Source organism: Zalophus californianus, chromosome 4, assembly GCF_009762305.2.
Source record: "Zalophus californianus isolate mZalCal1 chromosome 4, mZalCal1.pri.v2, whole genome shotgun sequence".
Classification (NCBI taxonomy): domain Eukaryota; kingdom Metazoa; phylum Chordata; class Mammalia; order Carnivora; family Otariidae; genus Zalophus; species Zalophus californianus.
In genome coordinates, this window is record NC_045598.1 from 141856960 (window position 1) to 141881641 (window position 24682).

Below are 24682 nucleotides of genomic sequence, written 5' to 3' on the forward strand. Positions count from 1 at the left end.
TACCCAACACTGGAGGCTTTGTAATCATTGGCTGGGGGAAGCAATAAGAAATAGTGAGAAATATTTCACTTTCCTGTAAAATATTCTTGAACTACATTGTCACTGAAGTCGCAGTGGGTATGGTGGCTTTACTTGGCCTGCATTTTCCTTATAGCATTCCTCTGTCACTGTATATTTTAGTTGTGCTTTAGAAATGTTCTCAACCCAACTTATAGATTAGCTTAATTAATGAACCAGCTAAACTGCACTTTCAATGGTGCCTCCAAAAGAACTTGCCTTTCATCTGAAGCGGCAGCATCTACCCTGGAAGAGATGAGTCAATTGCCATATTTTTTTTCCCCTTGATAGCTTTGGGTGTTAGAGCTCATAAAAAGTGCCTTCATATTTTGGTTCACTAGCTTAAGGTGCTGTGTGAATTCAACTTATAAATAAGTAAAGGAGTCCTTATTTTGTGATTGAAATGAGGGGCAGGTTTAGTTGACCCTTTTGAGTTTCCAGCCCATAGTGGTGTGGATGATATTCATAACCCTTTTCAGCTTCATCCTGCCTGTACTCTTTGAAGTAAACTATAATGTGTTGACATCCATGCCCTGTTCTTTGCTAGCAGTTCTTCAGCTCTAATGGACTTTGCTTATTCACAGAGGATGGCACCTCTCTTGAACTCTGCCTCATTTCATTTCTTTTCCTTTCCAGACATCTCTTAGTTTCTCCCCAGCATGCTTCCAAATAGTTTTTGAACACTTTAGTTCTCTAATGTATGAGACAGCCCCAGTACTAAGTTCTGCTTTAAGCGTGGTTTATATGCTACTTTTTTACTCCCATAGTATCGTAGTTTTGAATGTTTCTGAATGGATATGTGGAAACCTGCCTTTATCATATTTCATATATTGTTTTCTAAAAGGGGATTCATCTGTATGTGTAAATAATTTGATGTAATTTTATAAAATGACCTATTATAGAAACTGTTTTTTTCCTATTATAGAAATTCACTTCTGACTTTCATATTAGATTATTCTTATTGACTGTTTTAAAACAATTATGAGAACGTAATCCATATAATGACGTCACAATAAAGTAGTATCAGTGATCATTCTAAGTCAATAACACTATTCTCTTTATAGTGGATAACATGATAACACATCTGGTTCACTGGTAAATAGTTTTTTAAAAAAATAAGTGAGTAAATATGTCCTCATAGTTTTTCTCTGACTTTTCATGCTTCTCAAATGTGCTAAGTCTGCAAAAATGTGTTGTTTATGAATATGCAGTATGGACAATATGAAGCTTCTGAATCTATGACTTACATATTTATATAAAAGTGTATACTCATTTATATAAATTCTCATACTTTTATTCCTTTCACTTTTTAGGGGGAATACATTGGTTGTGGGGATTATCATTTTTCACTTTTTAGTAAAAGCTTCTAGAAATTTTATTGGTACTTTTTTTGGTCAGAGAAATTTTCAATAGCTTAGTATGTAAATATCACTAGTTCAATTTACATGTCTAGCAAATGGTCAGAATACTAAAAAGACATCCTGATACATATTTCCACTGGTACTCTAGTTAATAAAATTTTATTCTCTTGCTGGTGCCATTTTACTCAAACCCAGTCTCCCTTTTTCTACAGTCAGAGGAGTCTTTTGTTACTTAAAAAGTCCTTAGAGACAGGTATGGCACCCTGTGGATTTGTCTCTCACAGCTATTCTCTTTAATCTAGACTTACTTCAAGATGATTTTCCTTATGAACTGTTTCACGATGGAATAATTTGCTTGCCTTGTTCCTGATTCTGCATGATCTTTTCCTGTTTTCAAATTAGTGTGCTAATAAGTGTTGATGTATAAGAGGAAGATTTCTATCCTAAGAAGGATAAATCTGTGAGACTGAGGAGAGAAATATACTTGGGAACAAAGCTCAGCCCGACTCCAACAAATGGCAGGGTACCCTGGGCGCAGAGTTCCCTGTCCTTTCACGCCTTAAAGACGAGTTCATATTGGAGAGTCAGATTCTAATGTCCACAACGCTTAGTCTATATTAGAATCCTGTTTTTGATAAACACCTGTGTGAGAACAAGAACAAAAACATTTATCGACATCTTTTACAAGGCCATTTTCTTAATCATTTCACACATTTGACAGAACACGGAGGCATAAACCAGCTCTCAGCCACGCTTGTGTTTTTGAAGGTTATTCGACTACCACGGGCGTGTGCCTCCACCTCCGCGCACGGTGATTCCGCTGAAGCGTCCCCGAGTGGCCGTCACTACGACGCGCAGGGGAAAAGGAGTCTTTTCCATGAAAGGGGGGTCGAGATCTACCGGCAGTGGGTCGTCTTCATCAGGCTCTAAGTGTAAGTAATCTTCCTCATTTTATTTCTGCTTAAGAAGGGAGGAGCTAGGGGCGCCTGGGTGGCTCAGTCTTTGAGCGTCTGCCTTGGGCTCAGGTCATGATCCCGGGGTCCTGGAATCGAACCCCGCATGGGGCTCCCTGCTCAGCGGGAAGCCTGCTTCTCCCTCTCCCACTCCCCTTGCTTGCGTTCCCTCTCTCGCTGTGTCTCTCTCTGTCAGATAAATAAGTAAATAAATCTTTGGGGAAAAAAAGAAGGCAGAGACTGCTTATCATTGCACTAATGCCTATAGTCAATAAATTAATAATTATGGAGTGCCTGTTCGGTACATAGTATGAGAGAAATATGAAATGGCTAAGAAAGGGACTCAGCTTTGCATCATACCACATTGCAGTAGGGAGACAGACACAAGCATGACTAACAAAACCCCAGAACCAGTTTGAAAACTTTTATCAGAGCAAGGAACATGTTTTAGGCCCACCTGGTTTGTTACATATTACAGTTGTGAAATATAACATGTTGCTTTTAGGGAAGAAAAAGAAATTCACTTCAAAAGAGTGTGCATATAGTATCTTTTCAGGGAAATAGTATTCCAAATTAGTGCATGCTTTGAATATTTGAGCGCTAGGACAATTAAGATAGGCAAATGACATAATAGAGATGTTAAAAATGTAACTTCCCGTACTATGCTAAATCATTATGGTTATGTGTCTGAAAGTATATTTTATGTCATAAAAATAAAATAGTATTAACACAATTTCACGTTAATTAGTGAAAAGTAAAGATATAAACTTTCTGACAAAACACACTGCTAAATTTTTATACAGACGGATTCAGAAAAACCAATTTGTTATTAGAATAGTATTCATAAGGAAAAGATAGAAAACTTTCTTGCATTCCTTGAGAAGAGGAATGTAGCAGAGAAGACACAGAAATAAGCAAACAAATTAGAATATGAGATGTAACACTGTAGATCATCGCTATGTCAAAGAATAAATAAAGGGAGAGGGAAAGAGAAGTAGATTCCCCTCTGAGCACGGAGCCTGATGCAGGGCTCAATCTCATGACTCTGAGATCACGATCCGAGCTGAAATCAAGAGTCAGATGCCTAACTGACTGAGTCACCCAGGCGCCCCAGAAATTATACTTTCTTAAAACAATAACAATGCTAAAGGGAAAGAGAAAGTTTCATAGGGTGGTATATGGCTACCTCTCTCTGATGAAAATGGCATTAGAACGGAGACTTGATGGAAGCAAGGAAGTGAGACAGAGAGCCTGAAGCTCTCGGGCACAGAGCGTTCTGGCAGAAGAATGGTCAGTGCTGAGACCTTAGGTTAATAGTCAGGGAACAGCAGGGAAACCAGTGTGGCTGCAGCAGAGTAAGGGAGGGAAAATGTAGCTGGAAATAAGGTGAGAGAGGTAGAGAAAGGTCAAGTTCCAGAATAGATTGGCAGGCCATTGCAGAGACTTTGTAGTTACTCTGCATTCCAACCTTTTAAGACAAGTAAGGCAAATACCATTATCTCAATTTTATTTTTTTTAAAGATTTTATTTATTTATTAGAGAGAGAGAGAGAGAGAGAGAACGAGCCGTGGGGATGGGCAGGGGGTGGAGGGAGAGAAGCAGACTCCCTGCTGAGCAGGAAGCCTGATGTGGGGCTTGATTCCAGGACCCAGAGATCATGCCCTGAGCCAAAGGGAAAAGCTTAACCAACTGAGCCACCCAGGCACCCCTATTATCCCAATTTTAAATTGATGAGTAAACACAGAGAAGGTCACATAGCCAAGACTAGAACTCGTGTCTACATGCTGTCTGCTATAGGACATTGCCTTTTACCTTAGTACCATCAGAAATATTAAGAAAGGACACTGTTGAAATATTTTGTTTTTACATGAGAATGTGCAAAAACATAGTTACCAGAAGCACTGATGCTCCTGGTAAATAACTCAAGGAAATAACTCAAGGAAAACTCCTGGTTTCCTTGGACTTTGACTTAGCTAACAAAAGCTAAATAACAAATTGATTTACAGTTCCCTATGTACTTATTTATCCATTTATCTATCCATTCTGTGGATAAATATGAATTCCCATTTTGAGTTTTAGTAATGAAAGGAAATTAGTTTCTGCAGCAATCTCTAAACAGTCTTGTATGCTCTCAGATTACCATCAAAAGCAAAGAAATCTCTTGAATTCGGTTCTTGCTGTGAAAAAAATGAACATTGAATTGCCTGCTAGTTTTATAGAAGACTTTTTTACCATGGTGATAGTAATTTCATTTCAACTAGAAATATCTTAAGCATCTGTGGAGTCTTTGTCCTGTGGTCACTGTTAAAACAATGTTTATCAATGGGAGCTTTATTGGCACTTTGACCATGTAAGTTCTACATTGTGTAAGAGTATTCTGAGCTTTGTAGAACTTTAGCATTCTTGACCTCCAAACCCTAAATGCCAGTAGCATTCCTCAGTCTTTGTAACAGCTGTATCTACTATTATACATTTCTAAATCTTCCCTAAGGAGATAGTACCACCCTAGTTTAGAACCACTGAGTGGTGGCCATTCTTGGGTAAGTGCAACTGAGTAGGATCCAGCCGCTTGACTGTCATATACCCCACTGTTGCAGAGAAGAGTAATAGTTTCCAGAAGTTATTTGAAAGTAAATATCTTAATATTTAGATGGTTACATTGTTTTTGGCCTTTTTATTTTTTGATTTCTAGTTTTCTTATATCATGGAGAGAGAATAAGGATTATAAAAATCTTTTTTGAGGATCTTAAGAGTTCCTTTGGTTTCCATAATAATCAGATTTTCTAAATGGAAAATAGAATACATTTTCTGCTTTTCACATAGAACAGAATGTGTGTTTTACCCTGTTGATTGTATTATACAGTCCTCTCTCGACTTGCTCTTTTGTGCAAAATTATGTCAAATTCTGAAAGTGATTATTTAAAATCCTCTACAACGATAGTGACTTTATAAAGTTTTCCTTTTCTTGAGGTTTGGTTTTATGTCCCGTGTTGCTTAGATGGTTTTTAAATAGTGTTTTATATTAATAATAGGAGAAAGAATAATAGCTAACACTTTTTTGGTGTTTACTCTATGGCAGCTGTTGTTTCAACCATGCATTAATACACATATGCATTTACATATATTAATTCATTTTACAATATTAATTTTACATATATAAATTCATTTATTCCTTATAACTGCCGTATAAATGGATTATTGTTATTATTCTCATTTTATAGATATGGAAAATTAGGCATAGAAAAGTTGAGTAATACCTCTAAAGTCACAGAGCCATTCAATAACAGAGCCAGTTGCTATAGCCAGGTTCTAGAGCATCCGGTTCCAGAATGTAGTCTCTTCAGTCTGTGGCCTTTTCAACACTGACTCTCTGTAACCTCTTGGAGAATTGTAACTTTTACATTTATATAGTATTCCATTTACTATTTTTAGCTTTGAATTCTGCTTTGTCTGATAATTTGATCCTTTACTGATAAGGTTCTCTTTTGGTTCACATTTCCCTCATACATTCATTTATTTTTTGGTCTTTTTTGTGTATTCGTTTCCTAGGGCAGCTGTAATAAATTATTTTAAACTGAATGGTTTAAAACAACAGGTATTTGGAGGCTAGAAGTTTGAAACACAGAGTGTCGGCTGAGTTGTGCTCTCTTTCTGGAAGTTCTAGAGGACAAATCTGTTCCATTCCTTTCTCTTAGTTTCTGGTGTGCTGGCAATCCACGGCATTCCTTGGTTTACAGACATTCCACTTCAGTCTCTTTCTCCACTGTCCTATGGTGTTCCCCCCGCTCCCGAATCTGAGTCCTTGTGTCTGTCTCTTCTCTTCTTAAGAGGACACCAGTCATATTGGATTAGGGCTTACCCTAAATGACTTCATGTGAAATACGTCAGCAGAGATCTATTTCCAAATAAGGTCACATTCACAGGTACTTCAATAAATCTTTTGGCGGAACATATTCCAACCCATAGCATGGTCACTTTCTTTCTCTTTCTTTCTTTCTTTCTTTCTTTCTTTCTTTCTTTCTTTCTTTCTTCATTCATTCATTTATTTAGAGAAAGAGTGAGGGAGAGAGAGAAAGAAGGGAGGGGCAGAGGGAGAGGGAGAATCTTAAGCAGGCTCCATGCCCAGTGTGGAGCCAGATGTGGGGCTCAATCTCACGACCCTGAGATCATGACCTGAGCTGAAATCAAGAGTCAGATGGTCAACTGACTACACCACCCAGGCACCCCACACTGTCACTTTATTTTTGTACATTTCCTAAAGTCAACATATATCTGGATTTTGTTTTCGAAAGCAATATGAAATTCTTTGTTTTTTATAGGGAAATTTGATCCTTTTACATTTAATTATTAACTAATATATTGGTAATTATAGTCCTTCCATCCTTATTTCAAGTATATAATTTATTGTTTCCTCTTTTTTACCTTTCCTTCTGCTTGCTCAATGAATTTTCTTTTAATTCCTGTCTTTTCCACCACAACTGCCTTAATTTGGATATTCTAGGCCTCTCTATTTCATTAGTGGTTATATTAACATATTAAATAGTTCTAAATAAATATATACTTACCTATTAACCTCTTAAAGTCAAAAAGTAGCTATCCTAACTCCCATTCAAGACATGAACTTTTGAAAGCAATCATTTGAAAGTGTACATTCCAGAGTACCTTTGTTGCTCAGGAAAGATGAAGATAAATAATAAGTAGATATATTAGATAAATTATGGGATGAAAATATTTTGTAAGGACCTTCTAGTAAAATAATTATTTGAAACTTACCATGAATATATTAATTTTCAAGTTATGTTAATTTTAACAAAATTATTAGTACAGAAAGACTGACAACAGAGAACAAATATTCTATGTATGTCTCATATATTCTATACTTTTAGAGGCTTAGTTCATAAAATTAACTTAGTGTTATTTTAATGAAATGTAAATCTAAACAATATTTATATATAATTCATAAGCAAGCAAAACGAGAATCACAATTACATATTCTTTCTAAAATCATATAGGCAGATTATATTATACATACACACACACGTGTGTGTGTGTATTCATTATTTAAAAGTACTTTTATAATTAGCCTGGTGCCTGGGAATAACAATAATTTTCAAATTTAAATCACAAATGAAAAATTCTAGTGAAATGTAAAATATACTATGTTAATATTGGCTTAAGTGAATGAATATTGACTGAGGTACATCTTGCTCTTTTATTAATAGTTGTTTCCAATTATTTAATGACTTGGCAAGTACAGAAGAGGAAATTAATGTTATAGCTTAGACAATCTGTCATTTCTTATTTCAGAATTTTAATATGACTAAATTCTGCTGTGGAAAAAAAATACAAAGAAAAAATATATTAACACTATAATTTGCCAAGGTTGAATACTAATAAGTGTTGAAAATGGATTGGTCTTTTAAAAATTTAAATTACCACTAGGTATTTGTCCCTTTGCAAATCAACTTGAACTAAAACTATGCAATTACCCCCCACTTATCTGTGGTTTCACTTTCCACAGTTTGTTACCCATGGCCAACCAGGGGGCAGAAGCAGATGCTCCTCCTTCTGATATATCATCAGAAAATCAAGGGTAGCCTAATGTCACATCATGACACCTATGTCATTCTTCTCATTTCATCTCTCACATAGGCATTTTGTCATCTCACATCATCACAAGAAGGATGAGTGCAGTATAATAAAATACTTTGAAAGAGAGAGACCACATTCACATAACTTTATTAAAGAATATTGTTATAATTGTTCTATTTATTTTTTAACCTCTTTCTGTGCCTAATTTACAAATTAAGTTTTATCAAAGGTATGTATGTATGTATAGGAAAAAACATAGTATAATAGGGTTCAGTACTATCTGCCGTTTCAAGTATCCACTGGGGGTCTTGGAATGTATCCCCCAACTATTGTAATCAATTTGTACTGTCCTATGGAATCATAAGATAAACAAGATGTGATGTTGTATTTAAGCATTTTGCAAAAGAGAAGACATGAATACTTATGAACTTTAGCTGTAGTTTCTTAGTGGAAAAATGAGTGCCCTCCGAAAAAAAATATTAAATCAATTTTAAAATAATTAACTTAAATTCTAATGTCTAACAAGAAAAATCATTTTTTTAATATTTTATTTATTTTTTTTAAAGAAAAAGAGCACCTGCAAGCAAGGGGGAAGGGGCAGAGGGAGAAGGAGTGAGAGTGGATCTTGAGCAGACTCCACACCCAGCGTGGAGCCCAACATGGGGCTCAATCTCACAACCCTGAGATCATGACCTGAGCCAAAATCAAGAGTTAGCCGCTTAACCAACTGAGTCACCCAGGAGCCCCATTGTTTTTAATTTTTATTTATTTTTTTTACTAACAAGAAAAATCATTGTAAGTTTTGATGTCTTTGGGGTCCTGTCAATGTACTTTTGATGACAGAATAGGTCATAGACTAACACAAAAGCCCTCGAGCACCTAATGGGAAATTAAAGATAGTTCAATTAAATTTAATAAATAGTTGTTGAGAACTAAGGAATTGTGTTTTTTTTTCCTCAAAAGCATGTTATTTAAATATGGAGGCAAAGCATCAACCAGAGATACAATGATAATATCCAGCAAAATATCATTAAACATCCCCATCCATTATCTTGGCCAAAATATTTATTCTGCTTTTAGGTTTTAAGGAAAAAATTGCTGTTGGCCAGAGGGTTTAAAGAAAGCTTAATAGAAGATTTTGAGTTAAGTTTAGAAGGATAAATGAATTTGAAAAAATAGAATCAGAGAGACTCCTGCTTTCCAAGACACAGTACCTAGGTGGAGAAGAGCAGAGGCTTTGCTGTCAAATTGCCTTGGGGTAGAATCCGTGTTAGACAACATACTCACTTTTGGCCTTGGGGAAATCCTTTAATCGCTGTATTCCTCCATTTTCTATCTGGAAAATGGAAATAACAATACTATGTATCCACTAGGTTGTGGGAATTAAATTACTTATGCTTATAAAGTTCTTAGGCAAGTCTTGTCACATAGTTAATGTTCAGGGAAGGGTTTTATTATTGTTGTTGTTGTTACAACAGAGTACAGTAGTTAAGGGTATTAGATATGAAATTGCTTTAACTGGAATCCAACAGTGGCTCTGCCATTTACGAATTGTGTGTTTTGGGGCAACTTTGTTTGCTGTACCTTGGTTTGGGAAATAAGAATAATCTGCCCTCTCCATAAGTTTTTGTGAGGATTAAATGAGCCAACACACATAAAGCTCTCAGAACAGTTCTCATATTCTAAAAGTCTTAATAATAAGCTATAATAGCAATAATAATGGTTATTATTATTATTAATTACTATTATTATCTAAGCAAAAATTTAGTGCTAGATATGTCAGTTAAGAAACTGCAGAGCAAAAGATAAAGTTGAGTAACAGGACAATGGCAAACTGTGGAGAATATTGAAGGGTTTGAATTTCATCCTGGGCTGAGGGAAAAGATTTTTGGCAAAGTGGTATCTGACCAAAAATAATAGTTTAAGAAATTTATATGATGGCTATATTTGTTTGCTAGCGCTGCCACAATAAAATACCATAGTCTGGGTGGCTTAAAGAGCAGAAATCTATTTTCTCACAGTTCTGGGGTCTGGAAGTTGGACATCATGGTGTCATGTGTGTTTCTTCAGGGGCTGTAAGGGAAGGTGCTGCATCAACCCTCTCTCCTTGGTTTGTAGATGGCTGTCTTTTCCCTGTGTCTTCACATCATCTTCTTTCTGTGTGTGTGTTTGTCCAAATTTCCTTCTTATAAGTACACTAGTCATATTGGAGTAGGAAATATTGCATCTAGTGACCTTGTTTTAACTTGATTACCTCTTCAAAGGCCCCATTCATAAATACAGTCTCATTCTGAGGTATCGGGGGCTAGGACTTGAACATATAAATTTTGCAGGGGACATAATTCAACCCATAACATGGATGTAATATGTATATAAAACCTAAACAAAAGGGGCACCTGAGTGGCTCAGTCAGTTAAGCGTCTGCCTTCAGCTCAGGTCATGATCCCAGGGTCCTGGGATCGAGCCCTGCATCAGGGTCCCTGCTCAGTGGGGAGCTTGCTTCTCCCTCTCCCTCTGCCTGCCTCTCCCCCTGCTTGTGCTCTCTTTCTCTCTGTGTCAAATAAATAAATAGAATCTTTAAAACAAAAAAAAAAAACCTAAACCTAAAAGTATGGAGATTTTGGCATACCCTTCAATGCTTTCTTATTTTAAGAGCCAAATTCTTGGATAGTATTTAGTTCAGTAATTAACTTAGGAAAATGAGATTCAGGCCCATTTAGCTCATCTTGGCAAACACAACTGAATTTCTCAGATGCACGTCTTTACAGTCTGAACACTGACAAGCACCTAGTATAAACAGAGTAATAAAGCCTTGCTAACATCACAACCTAATATTTAAATACATAGCAGCACAACCAAATAATTATAACATATTTACCATAAATAAATAAATAAATTTGTGAGCATCTCTTCTTGGCTTTTTTTCACTAGGTTTTAATGTGGCTCATTAATATAACCAGAAAAAGAGGCAAATAGCAAAATCTTTGATAAATTCCTAATACAAGTATAGCTTGTGAGCATTTGAGATATTTTTCTCAGTTCCTCTATACAAGTTATGTTTTTCTTTGTGCTCCGGTAAAAGTTTCAGAAAGGATCTAATCTTTCCACTGTGGGATTATAAAAGTTTGTGAGCATTAAATCCTATCAAAGGATCTTAATAACATTTTTTTTACCTCTGCTGCTGCTTCTCCTGCTTTTTCCCAGATCATGTGCTGACAAGCAGAGCCTTGACTACTCTCCTGGTCTCTTGACTACTTTTCTGGGCTCTATGCACTCCCCTAATCCCATTAATTCCATGCCCACTGCAGGATTATTCAAAACAAATTACTTCTGTCAATTCCTCACTCAAAACTCAAAATTGCTACTGGGTGTTATGCACAAACAATGAATCATGGAACACTACATCAAAAACTAATGATGTAATGTATGGTGATCAACATAACAATAAAAAATTATTTAAAAAAACCCTCAAAATTGCTACCATTTACCTAATAAGAATCGAAACTCTTTTTCAGTGACTTTTCAAGATATATCTGATCCCGTACTTCCAGTTTCCCACCACCCTTCCCCTAGCTTAATTGTACTCTTATTTAAATGCTTTTAAACTCATGTTCATACACCTCTACCTGAAAGCCCTTTCCTTTATCTCAAGAAATGTGTTGTCAACTGTGTTATCTATCTTACACATAGATAAACATTATTAATAATTTTACCTGGTTCTCAAGGTCCAGTTCAGGCAATACCACTCACATGAAACAAGTTTGGACCCCTCTGTGCCCAAGGGCATCATCATAAAACCAAACCAGTTGTTTATCTTCCTATTACAAGACTTAAGCCCTTGGATTCATGTTACGGTCATTTGTATGCACATCTGTTCTCTCCACTTTAGATTACAGATTCATTCTTCAAGATACTTTTGCACTGCACAGAGTATACTCTTAAAATATTTGTGGGATATTTGTCACCACTATTATTTTTGCCTTCCACATTTTACTTATTTTTCACGTATTTCATAGTTGACTATGAACTACATCTTTAAAAATGCTACAACTCAGGGAAAATTAGTTCTGGAATGTTGAGTTAGTAAAACAAGGGACAATTCTGGCCTACACTCCTGGGTCTGAAAGAAGCCAGGATGTTGATGCCCATTTTCAAGCTCTGTAATTTAAGATTTGCTACTTCCTTTACTTAGAAGATCTCTTTCTCTTGCTGAAATTCAAATCATCCTTCCAGTCACAGTTCAAGGACCCATTCTTTCATGAATATTTTCACAGCCTTCTGGCCCTATGAAAATGAATTTTACTTGTCTTTCCCCACATCGTTGACATAAGTTCAATTCATCAGCACCTACTACATGACTACATAACTGCCAAACTAATATTCCGTAAATGAAACAGACATGGTTTCGGGTTCTTACAATCTGGTGGGGAAAATCAAAAGGTAGGAGATAACTTCCATATCAAGCGGTAGGTACATTTCACTTACTCCTCCATTATTTTATAAATTTCATGTTCATATGTATTATAATACATTGCTTACCCATTTACTTCCTCCACTAATTATAAACTGCATGAGGTTAAGGAAGCAGTTCATTATAACGAGAAGCTCATGGCTTGGAGAGGCAGGGGAAGAATCAAACAAACAAAAATGAAGCATAGCTTTGGAATCAGGCAGCCTACTCTAAACTTGATTTTGTTGCCTTTTTATTAGGCAGTCCTTTTTTTTTTTTTAGAAATGTGCAAATAGATTATTATTTTTTATTTAAATTCCAGTTAACATACAGTGTAGTATCAGTTTCAGGTGTATGATCTAGTGATCCAGCCTTCCATACAACACCTGTGCTCATCACAAGTGCCCTCCTTAATCCCCATCACCTATTTCACCCATCCCCCTACACACCTCCCCTCTGGGAACCATCAGTTTGTTCTCTGTAGTTAAGAGTCTGGTTCATGGTTTGCCCTTCTCTCTTTTTTGTCCCTTTGTTCATTTGTTTTGTTTGTTAATTTTGATATATGAGTGAAATCATATGGTATTCATCTTTCCTTGACTTATTTCACTTAACATAATCTTTAGCCCATCTATGTCATTGCAAATGGCAAGATTTCATACTTTTTTATGTCTGAGTAATATGCCATTGTGTATATATATATGTATATATATATATATATATACACATATACACACACACACACACACACACACATACACACACCACATCTTCCTTTTTTTAAATCAGATCTAGGGTTAGGGTTCAGGTTAGGGCCAGTATTAGGGATAGGTTTAGGGACAGGGTGAGGGTTAGGTTTAGGGCCAGAGGGAGGGTATGTGCCTGGGATCCTGTAGTTCAGAGACCCCTCCAGAGTGTTAGGTTTAGGGTTAGTGTTAGGGTAAGTGTTTAAGGGTTAGACATATTGCTAGGCAGTCTTAAACACATTATTTAACTTCTCTAACATTCACTGTTCTAATCTATAAAACAATTTTAATAATACATATTTTGTGTATTTATCATAAAGATTAATTAAGATGGTATATGTGCAGCTGGTAATGGTATGCTAGATGCATGGATGCATACAGCAAGTATTTGAATAATAGTTATTGAATAAAACAATGCACTCATTTTTCATTTCATTTTCTCTTTCTAAAAATATATAGAAAGAATTAGTGTAGATGTAAGCAGGCATAGGTATTATAAATACACACATATGCACATATATGTAATTTGTTTTTCTAGGAAATTCCATCCATGAATGTGGTAATTGCCAAACTATATTTACATATATAAATGGAGAATTACACAAATTGCTTCAGTTTGTTTTAGCAAAATTTTTTAAAGTCTGACTTTTGAAAACTATTTACAAAGTTGGCAAATTAGCTTCTGCATATTAAACTAGCTTAAGATATATGAATAAGAGGAAAAGGACCAAAAGAAGCTGAAGTAGACAAATTGAAGTGATAATGATAAAGATTTCTTAAAATCTATTTTATGGAAATCAGTGGTCTTCATTTTTTCTGGATGTGACTCAATTAAAAATAATATGGTTCCTTAATGCATCATGAAGGAAAGAGCTAGAACTGATGATCTTATTTTTCACATCAAGTGAAGCTGTATGGCACAATAAAGAGTGTAGAATTCATAGTCAAAAGACCTGGGTTTGAGCCTGAACTTTACCTGTTCAGATTATTACATTACAAACAGTCATTGTATGACTTTGAGAATGTCATGTAAATTGTCAGATTCTTAAGTTCCTTTATTGATGAAGTAGTAAATGTAAAAGTGACTAATAAATTAAGTTCTATGCAAAGTATTTTTATTTCTTTATTGTTTTATATTTAAATAATTTATCAAAGGCTGGGGAAATAAATAAAAAGAGAAACAAATTAATGTGAATAATTGTTGAAGTCCACATGCTCACAAACAGTTTTAAATTTTCCAAATAGTTCCTAAGAAGCATGGTGTTGGTGAAGGAGGGTATATAATTATTTAGACCAGGGTTTCTAAGGCTTGATGCTATTGACATTTTTAATCAGACAATTCTTTGGTGTGGTGTTGGGGGGGGCAGCTATCCTGTATGTTTTATGAGGTTTAGCCGACTGGATGCCCATTAGATGCCAGTAACACCACCCTCTCTGAGTTGTGACAATCAAAAATATCTCCAGACATTGCAAATATCCCATGTAGGGCATTACCCTCTGTTAAGAACCACTGATCTAGACAGTTAGCTGAAGCTTCTTTATTTGTCCCTGAATAGACTTGACCCACAGGCTACTAAAATAAATTGAAATATTTTTCACCACATAAATCAGAGATGCACACATTTTTTTATATAAACAGATGGTATCATCTCATATGCCTAATTTCCTTTTTGGATTATATCTCATTTCACTGGAAAAAGCACAAACATTATCTTGTTGACTGTATCAGAATGTAATAACATTTATCAGCAAATCAATGAACTCTTTAGAGAGAGCGAGTCTGAAATGATTTAATGTGGCTTCTTTTTTCTTTTTTTCCTGAGTAGAATACTAACTACAGAGATGGTTTAGGAAAAATATTTGAGACTATCTGTATGATGTAAACTGACTCCTAGTTTCTGTAGTATCCTGCTTGCCTAAAAGCAAGCTAGAGTAATATATTCTAGGAACTTTATTCTTATTCATTTATCATTTGGATGATCTTGAAAAATAATTCTAAATTCAAGCCCTCTAATCACCCATAGAAAAAGTATCATCAGCTGGAAACCAAATATTTTTTATTATGACAGTATGTTTTCTTTTGTCTGTAATTTTCTTTTGCAGTTTTTGTTATAAAATTTATCTAAACGAAAAGAGGAAAAGACATTTTTCCTTTGAAGATAGTATTATTTTTGTTTGTCTCAAGTTTTTATTTAAATTCTAGTTAGTTTACATACAGTGTAGTATTAGTTTCAGGAGTAGAATTTAGTGATTCATCACTTTACATAACAACACTCAGTGCTCATCACAAGTGCCCTCCTTAATGTCCATCACCCATTTAGACCATTCCCCTGCCCATTTCCCCTCCAGCAACCCTGTTTGTTCTCTATAGTTAAGTCTGTTTCTAATTTGCCTTTTTTTTCTTCCCCCACATTTATCTGTTTTGTTTCTTAAATTCCACAAATGAATGAAATCATATGGTATTTGTCTTTCTCTGACTTATTTTGCTTAGCCTAATACTCACTACCTCCATCCACATCACTGTAAAATGGCAAGCTTTCATTCTTTTTGATGGCTAAGTAATATTTCAGTGTGTGTGTGTGTGTGTGTGTGTGTCACCTCCACTTTATCCATTCATCAGTTGATCAACATTTGGGCTCTTTCCATAATTTGATGTTGAGTATCTTTCCATGTAATTGTTAGCCATCTTTATGTCTTCTTCGGAAAAATGTCTGTTCACGTCTTCTGCACATTTGTAACTAGATTATTTGTTTTCTGGGTGCTGAATTTTGTAAGTTCTTTATAGATTTTGGATACCAGCCCTTTATCAGATATGTCACTTGGAAATATCTTCTCCCATTCCATCGCTTACCTTTTAATTTTGTTGATTGTTTCCTTCACTGTGCAGAAGCTCTTTATCTTATGAAGTCCTAATAGTTCGTTTTTGCTTTTATTTCCCTTGCCTCTGAAGACGTGTCTAATAAGAAGTTGCTATTGCCGAGGTCACAGAGGTTGCTGCCTATGTTCTTCTCTAGGATTTTGGTGGTTTCCTGTCTCACATTTAGGTCTTTCATTCATTCCGAATTTATTTTTCTGTATGGTGTATGGTGTAAGAAAGTGCTCCAGTTTCGTTCTTTTGCTTATCGCTATCCAGACTCTTAAATACAGAGAACAAACTGGTGGTTACCAGAGGGGAGGTTGGTGGAGGACGGGTGGAATAGGTACAAAGGACTAAGAGTACACTTGTCGTGATGAGCACTGAGTACAGTATAAAATTCTTGAATCATTATATTGCACACCTGAAACTAATATAACACTGTTTGTTACTTATATGTGAATTTAAAAAAAATTTTAAAAAATTTTAAATGTAGCAATTAGCCCCTATATTACTCAGAATAAAACCCATAGTACTTAACTTTGGCCAACAAGACTCTATACAATCTTCTCCACTCTCCACCTTACCTCTTGACTTCTTGTATTCTTCTTGCACTTGCTCATTCCAATCTAGCCACATTGTCCTCTTGGCTGTCCCTAAAACACATCAAGTGTACTTCTGCATCAGGCCCTTGCATTTACCATTCCTCAGCCTCATATAGTCTTCCATCCCACTATCCCTTACTGTTCCCATGACTTGCTGCCTCCCCTTATTGAGACTTTAGCTCAAATGTCACCTTATCAGCAAAACTTTCCCTTACCACTGTATATATATTGACAAATCTTACTCCCTAGCTAGGTCTTCCCTAACCTCTTGTCTGCATTTTATATTTATGTTTATAAACAAATAAAAGATATTTGTTTGTTGTCTTCTTCCACTGCCAGATGGGTGTTCCATCACTTTAGGGACTTTTGTCTCTCTTGTTTATGAATATGTCCCCAGCTCTTGGGAAGGAGCCCAACAAAAACAGATCTTCATGAATATTGTTGAACAAATATGTTAGACACCTGAGTCAAAAATGAGAGCAGTTCCTGCTCTTGTCAAGGAGAGAGACATTTAAAGAAAAGATCATTTAAAGTATCATTTGAAAGAAGTATGAGTACAAAGAGGATGAGCTTTTTAAAGACGAGGCTCAAGGGTTGAGGATGACTTTATTCTGTAGGCAACATTTGAGCTGACTATTTAAAAATTAAATGGCATTTACCAGGTGGAGGAGATGAGAGTGTAGGGCAGACAACAGAAACACAGGTATAGATGTCTGAAAACACAAGACACATTAAAGAACAGGGAACAGTTGTGACTAGAGCCTAAGATAATTAGAAAGGCAAGCAGATGAGTCAAGGGAAGGTAATTTGGAGCTGACTGGGAAGTAAAGCAATTTTCTCCAATTCTCAATTAATAAATTATAAATTGTAGAATTCATAATCTTTAGTAATTGGCTCTAATTTTCCCAAGCCCTTAGCTTGTCTACATTAGGTTACTTTTACATAACAATTATGTAACAGCAAGTTGGTTGAAATTATTCCATATTATTCCTAGTAAAAAATACTCCTGACTCTCATGATCTAATACTCTATATAAAAATAAGAGCACTATATTCTATGCAACATATCTTTGGATATTAGATTTTGAAGAACTGAGGTGGAATTAGGGAAAAATACAGAAGTGAGGCTGCCAACGGTATGTGTCCTTCTCTTATTCTTTTATCATAGTGCTTCTGGTTAAGAAAAGGTATATTTCTAAGCTAATTTTCTTCTTGCACTTCTTGTTTACTTATCTGTCTCTCCATTAGACAGCCAATTCCAATTTAGTGTCTGGTACATGCACAAAGCTTTAAAAAAGATTTGTTGGTTGGGTTGAAATTGCATCCAGTGACCTACCTACTTATACATATACCTAAAGATCTTCTGAAATTTGCCAATTTCTTGCTGTATTTAAAACACAGAGCTATGAATTCCGTTAAATACGCAAGGAGGAAAAGAATGAGAGAAAGAAAGAGGAAATGAAAAAAAGAGAGAGAGAGAGAAAGAAAGAGGGAGGGAAAGAGGGAAGGAAGGAATGAAGGAAGGAAGGGAAAAAGAAGGAAAGCAGGCAGGCAGGAAGGAAGGAAAGAAGGAAGAAAAAGAAGGACTTGGATGCCTTCTCTCCATTTGAGAGAGTTTGGTTGTTGAGAGCCTATGACGGGGTAAATTTATTAATATGTCTTGCCTCAAACAACTGTCCAAAATCCCTTCTTTTTGAAATTTTGTATTGTCAGATCTCAGAATAATTTATTAATCTGGAATCTGAATAATTTTTATGGATCTAGTTTATGATGAAAGGACAGAAAATTTTCACTATTTACTAATCTAATTTAGGATCTTTTCCTAAATCTGTTAATATAATTTTCTAATTAAGGAGGACAGACTTCAAAGCCCAGGACCTCATGGTAAGCATCAGGAGTCTCATCAATCAATAATAGAAGAAGGAGCTTATTAAAACACAGAAAATATTCAAAAGCATGACTCTTGAAATTCTTCAATATCTAATCAGGTCTTCACTCTCAAGAAGCTCACAATTTAGTATGAAAAGTGGACATACTAAGTAAAAATCAATAGACAGGGGTGCCTGGGTGGCTCAGTCATTAAGCGTCTGCCTTCGGCTCAGGTCATGATCCCAGGACTCTGGGATCGAGCCCCGCATCGGGCTCCCTGCTCCGTGGGAAGTGTGCTTCTCCCTCTCCCACTCCCCCTGCTTGTGTTCCCTCTCTCACTGTGTCTCTCTCTGTCAAATAAATAAATAAAATCTTTAAAAAAAAATCAATAGGCAGTATGTGTCTAGCGGCAAATATGAGATGCCATTAAATAAATTACAGATGAGAGATGAACCCTCCAGAGGGTTAGTCAAAGAAGAATCCACAGGGAAGGCAAGACTTTAAATGAAGCCCTAAAAGGCATATAGGATTTTGATAGACATATTTGGGGAGAGAGAGAGAGAGAGAGTCTTTGCTGGGATAAGCGTATCAATAAAAATAATAGCAATAATAATAATAGTAGTAGTAGTAGTAATAGAAATAATGTCTTCTGCTACTATCATTTATTGGGTATGATGATGTTCTGAAGAATGATTTTCATTTCCTTTGATGGAAGCACCTCATGTAGTTTTACTTAAACCTATCAAATTTAATAGAAAATATTTTATCTTGGAACATTAGATTTCAATGCACAAGAAATGGGACCGTGGCTGGAGACGGGTTCAGAATTTCCTGGTAGAGGCAGGAAAGAGCAGACAGAACTTGTGCAGATCAGATCCTTATTGTCTCTAAGCTTAAATACCACTAACTAATTAAACCCAAACTTTATAAGAGTCTGACTCAGATTGTAAAAGGTGTTCCTACAGTGCTAGACATGAGTCTAGACTTAAAGCCAACCTTGACATCCTGGATACATGTTAAGTTCCTATGTGGTGAGCTCAGATTTCTAGTGGTTTGTAATGTAGTTTCTATAAAATGGGGTATTGGTGGGGTTTTTGTTTCTTTTTTTAAACAAGATAAAGACAAAATTAGTCAACTGCATTCCTGGGCGAGGAGTGGCTCTACTTACTAAGACATGTATTCTATTAGTTTCCAGCCACGGTCCCATTTCTCATGCATTGAAATCTAATGTTCTAAGATAAAATATTTTCTATTAAATTTGATAGGTTTAAGTAAAACTACATGACGTGCTTCCATCAAAGGAAATGAAAATAATTCTTCAAAGTGGAATCAATTTGCAATTGTGACAGATGATGTTTTTCAAATTTCACTGCAGTTCCACAACGGCACTTTGATGTCCCTGAAATAATTGACATTAGAAGCAATTCTCTGTTTTAAACTGTGTTCTACTTTCAGTTTGGTTCTTCATAAGAACACACCACAGGGTCCTGGATTCTTGCAGTTTTTATTTTGCAAGCGACTTTGCATCATAAATAAAAATCTGCTTTTTGTAAAAGAAATTTCTGGTTTTATAATAAAAAACGTTTTCTCATTTTTATACTGGAAAGAAATATGTGCTTCCTTTGAGCAATTAATGTAAATTGATGCATATGTTATCATCTATATTATATCACATATCGTAGCTGAAATATAGCTCTATTCCAAGCAAACATCGATCGCATTTAGTTTTTATTATTTATAAAAAAAATTTCCTGAAGACTAAAGAACCAAGCTAAATGCTCAATTTCTTCCAAAATTTCTGGGGAATAACCAAGCTGAGATCATCACAAACTTGAAGCAAAAGTAACAGAGGATTAATAGGCTGACATCAAGCTCTGTGCCCCCCGATCTTGAAGCGTCTCTGCTGAGGCATGGACACCCAAAACCCCACTTACTGAAAGCTCCTAGGCAGATGCAGATTTTCTGTAATGATAGCTTTGAAATCTTCGATCTCTCATTATTGTGGGTTCATGGCAGATTTCCCAATCATTCTCAAAACATGAGAAAATAGCAACAGTGCAGTGAATTTTTCATAAACAAATATATTTCATTTAAAGGACTTCCCTTTAAATAGGAGATTGTCCTTTTCTTAAGCCTGTTCTTTATAAAATAATTATTATTGTTGATAGTAGGATGTTTGTTGTTGTTTTTAACATCCTTACTTGGCAAAATGAAAAGTTTCCAGTCTTGTGTTCATCCCCACTTGCTTTTCTTTGAAACCATGCTAAATATCAAAAACCTGGAATGAGAACCACTACTGTAGAAAATACCAGTGGGAACTTAAGTGAATTTTCTTCCCTCCGGCCCCGCGGGTTTTAGGGACACGTACAACCCATTGCTTCATTTTTTTTAAAGAGTAGGTGAAGTAGCAAGAATTCTGTTAAGAGTTCTCTAGCATCTAAGACATTTCTTCAGAGGATAAACATTATATCCTGGTTTCAATAAAACACCAGGGGACTAGATTACAAATATCATTGACTCCTGAAATATGTATTACAACATCGACCTCAAAGTAGTATTAACATATTTGTCAATGATTTTATCATTCTTCAGTCTGAATCCATTTTACAGTGCAGATTAGCTCTACTACTTGCCAAAACTGAGTTTCGTATCATTTAGTTATTTGATAAGATGTTTCCAGATTACTCCATCCCTTTGTGTAACTTTCAGTGAAAAGATTTAGTATCAAATGCTTACGTCACTGAAAATCACTGTAATTGCCAATGTCTTCCAATATTCTAGGATCAGTGGAAGTAACGAAAAGCTGATAAGATTGAAAAGTGTCCTATGTGACTTGACACCGTCTTGAGAAAACACGGGGTGTCTGTGAGTTGTGTTCTACCTGAGTAATGGTACATTTGACATTCTGTTGCTTTCTTTCCTTTTTCCCCTTTCCAGTGAAATCAGATGAGTTACAGACAATCAAGAAAGAATTAACCCAGATCAAAACGAAAATTGACTCCTTGCTAGGGCGCCTGGAGAAAATTGAGAAGCAGCAGAAGGCGGAGGCAGGTAAGTGAAAAGGATCAGTGGCCACAGACATGTCACGGTTAAACGGGTGAAACGGTGTCAATCACAGGGACAGCGCAGGGCCCGGGGGGACGCTGGCCGAATTTGACAGGTTAATACAGACACATGAAGAATGTCTCTAAGCCAAGAGTTGCAACCATGCAATCTGAACTTTTACTCATCAGAGAACATGAACCAATTTGTCTAAACTTCATATTTTTAAACAAGGAAAAGTATTTTGATGGTAATAATCACAGTTGTATCATAATTAAAAGTTAATAGCTCAATATCAAGAATCCTTTAAGAAAATAAAATCAATTAGTGGAATATCACTGTCAGACTAAAATAATATTATATATTTAAATAAACTAACCGCAGAAATACAACAGATTTCAGAAACGAGGATTATAAAGCCCAGCCTCTACATTGCTCCAGTCCTGTAAAACCAGTACCCAGTTTCAGGGTCCTGCACATCAAGAGTATGTCCCTGGCCACCCCCAGCCAAGTCATTTGATTATATCTTTTACAACTTAGTGCCCTTTCTCCTTTGAACTATCATCCTTGACCCTATTTCTCTTCTAATACAATTCTAATGCCCTCATCAAGTGGCTACAGATGTTTTTTAAATCATAGAATATGAGAACTGGGATAAAGTTAGAGCTGAGCGAGTACACAGTTTGAAAATCATGTTCTGCAAGGCCTCACATGCCTCAGAGGCTCCCTGGATATAGGATGAGGGTTAGAAGGAGGCCCAGGAGGTAGTAGATGAACTCGTGCCTCTTCCAGACCTGCCCTTGCTCTACCTGTGTATCTATTTTATTACTGGGTTTCAACATACGACTTCATTTGCTAAAAGAGCTTCACTTTTCAGGGGCACCTGGGCGGCTCAGTCAGTTAAGCGTCCAACTCTTGATCTCAGGGGGAAAAAAAAAAGAACTTCACTTTTTAAAAAATACAGTTTTGAAAGCCATTGATCAAATCCAGCCTCCTCATTGCACAGATGAAAACACAAAGGTTCAAGGAGGTAGATTGATTTTTCCATAGTCGCTTGACTAGTGAGTGATAGACCTGGGTCCCAAACCACAGTCTTGCGAGTGAATCCAGTGCACTTCCCATTTATGATTTCAATCTCAGGTTGCACCCAGGACCTGGTCCCAGGATTTCACTGACTGAGGCCCCCTGGGTTACTCTTAACTGATGAGAACTGGTTGGGATCCTGGGGTCCGTGAGCTACACAGCAAAGACGAACCTGCCTATGTGTTCACTGTATCACTGGGTGAGGACTAGAGCTTTTACCTCCTGGTGATGAGCTAGGACTCAAAGATGAAAAGAAGGCAGATGTAAGTTGGTGGTATAGGATAGTGAATGAAAGAAATAAACTCTGGTTCAGATTCTCACGCACCGCTGACTTAGCCTCCTGTTTCTCATTTATAAAATAAAGATAGTAATCCCTACCTCACATTGTGAGAAACAAAGTATCATATGTAACTTATATAGTACAGTAATTAGCACAGAGTAAAGGCTCAATAATTGGAGCTGTTTGGCATTGGTAGTAACACAAGCATATATAGGCAAATGAACATTTCCTACTATTTTCACACAACCCATTTTTTTAAAAAACATGAGCTATATACCTAGCACATGGGTGGCAGAGTCTCACTAATGTGGATGAGAAAGAGTAGATAAAACAATCATTGTATTAAAAATTTCTACTATCAACATATTTTTTACTGAGAAAAGATATGGGCAAAGGATTGGAGTAGACATTTTTCTAAAGAAGACATAGAGAGATGCCCATCAGGGACATGAAAAGAGGCTCAGCCATCACTAATCACCAGGGAAATGCAAATCAAAACCACCAGGTAAAATATCACCTCACACTTGTCAGAATGGCTAGTATCAAAAAGACCAGAAACAACAAGTGCTGGTGTGGATATGGAAAAAAGGGAACCCTGGTGCACTGTTGGTGGGATTGTAACTTTCCACTAGGGAAAACAGAGGGAGGGTCCTCAAAAGATTAAAAATAGAACTACCATATGATCCAAAAATCACACTGCTGGGTATTTATTTATTTAAAGACAACAAAAACACTGCCTACACTTCTTAATAGAGAAATTTAGATTTTAGAAAGTTTTTTATATGCTGTCTATGGCACTAATCTAAAATGTGGCTGTAACTGAAATATTCTGTGATGTCGCCTAAATCAATATTTCCCTTTGAGGAACTTCTGTGAAATTCGTTATTATATAAAACAACCCTTACAGCAAAGGACTTTGATAACTAATTTGCACTTCAGTTTAAAGGATTATGGAGAACTCATTTAAATATAAATCACCTCAAAGAGAAAAATGTGATCCTTATTCTATCATATTATACCTTCCAGTCTCCTGCAATGAATAATACCTTTCACATATCTTCTTGGAAGATCATCTATAAATGTAACGCCAAAATTCAAAGCTTGCGTTTTCTTTTCATGAAAGGCTGTCATCTTATTTTTGTACATGTTTAAACTTTCCCAGTCATGAGAGAGTTATTTTTAAAATGATAGGCTTAGTCTTTTGATATTTATGTCTTTCTTACTTTAACATGTTAAGAAGAAAATGGAATAATTCGTAATTTCATTCACTTAGTAATTGTCTCCTGAACAATATTCGTATTTATGGAGATAAGATGATTACCTTCTAGATTTTCTTTATGAAAAGAAATCAGGGTTGTAAGGAAAGAGTCAAGACTAGATTATAGAAAGTGGAGAGAAATATAATAAAATTCTTTAAAAATACCCAATATTTCCTTACTAAATTTAAGGGAGCACTCATTTTAATGCTTATTTGGTTGCTAAGCTAATTATTTCATAGCTAACTAACATTTACTCTTCATTATTACTCTTCTATACATCTCTCATTCCCAGTCTTAGTTATTTGATAATGAAATTTTCCAACATAAAGTACTGGCAGGAAGGAGATGGAAGATCACAAACCAAAGTTGGGGAAACTACACAACATGGAGATTGTCCAGTATTCAAGTTTCATACTATCATTTTTTTTCTTTTTTGTTTGTAGTGAATTTCAAAGCTATAAGGAATAATTGTAATGAAGTATAACTACTTGATTTGGGATTCTCTATACCTTCAATTGCTTCTAATAGATACTTG

The 24682-nt window shown here is 35.8% G+C and overlaps 1 protein-coding gene across 10 annotated transcripts in view; it reads left to right on the forward strand.

Moving 5' to 3' along the window:
- RALYL (RALY RNA binding protein like) overlaps positions 1 to 24682 on the forward strand; it is a 685749-nt gene that overhangs the window by 617808 nt on the left and 43259 nt on the right. For all 10 annotated transcript variants that reach the window (XM_027580147.2, XM_027580090.2, XM_027580099.1 and 7 more), the window contains 2 exons: positions 2187 to 2350; positions 21421 to 21534. In XM_027580147.2, coding sequence (XP_027435948.1) covers positions 2187 to 2350; positions 21421 to 21534 — 278 coding nt within the window. The remainder of the gene's footprint in view (positions 1 to 2186; positions 2351 to 21420; positions 21535 to 24682) is intronic.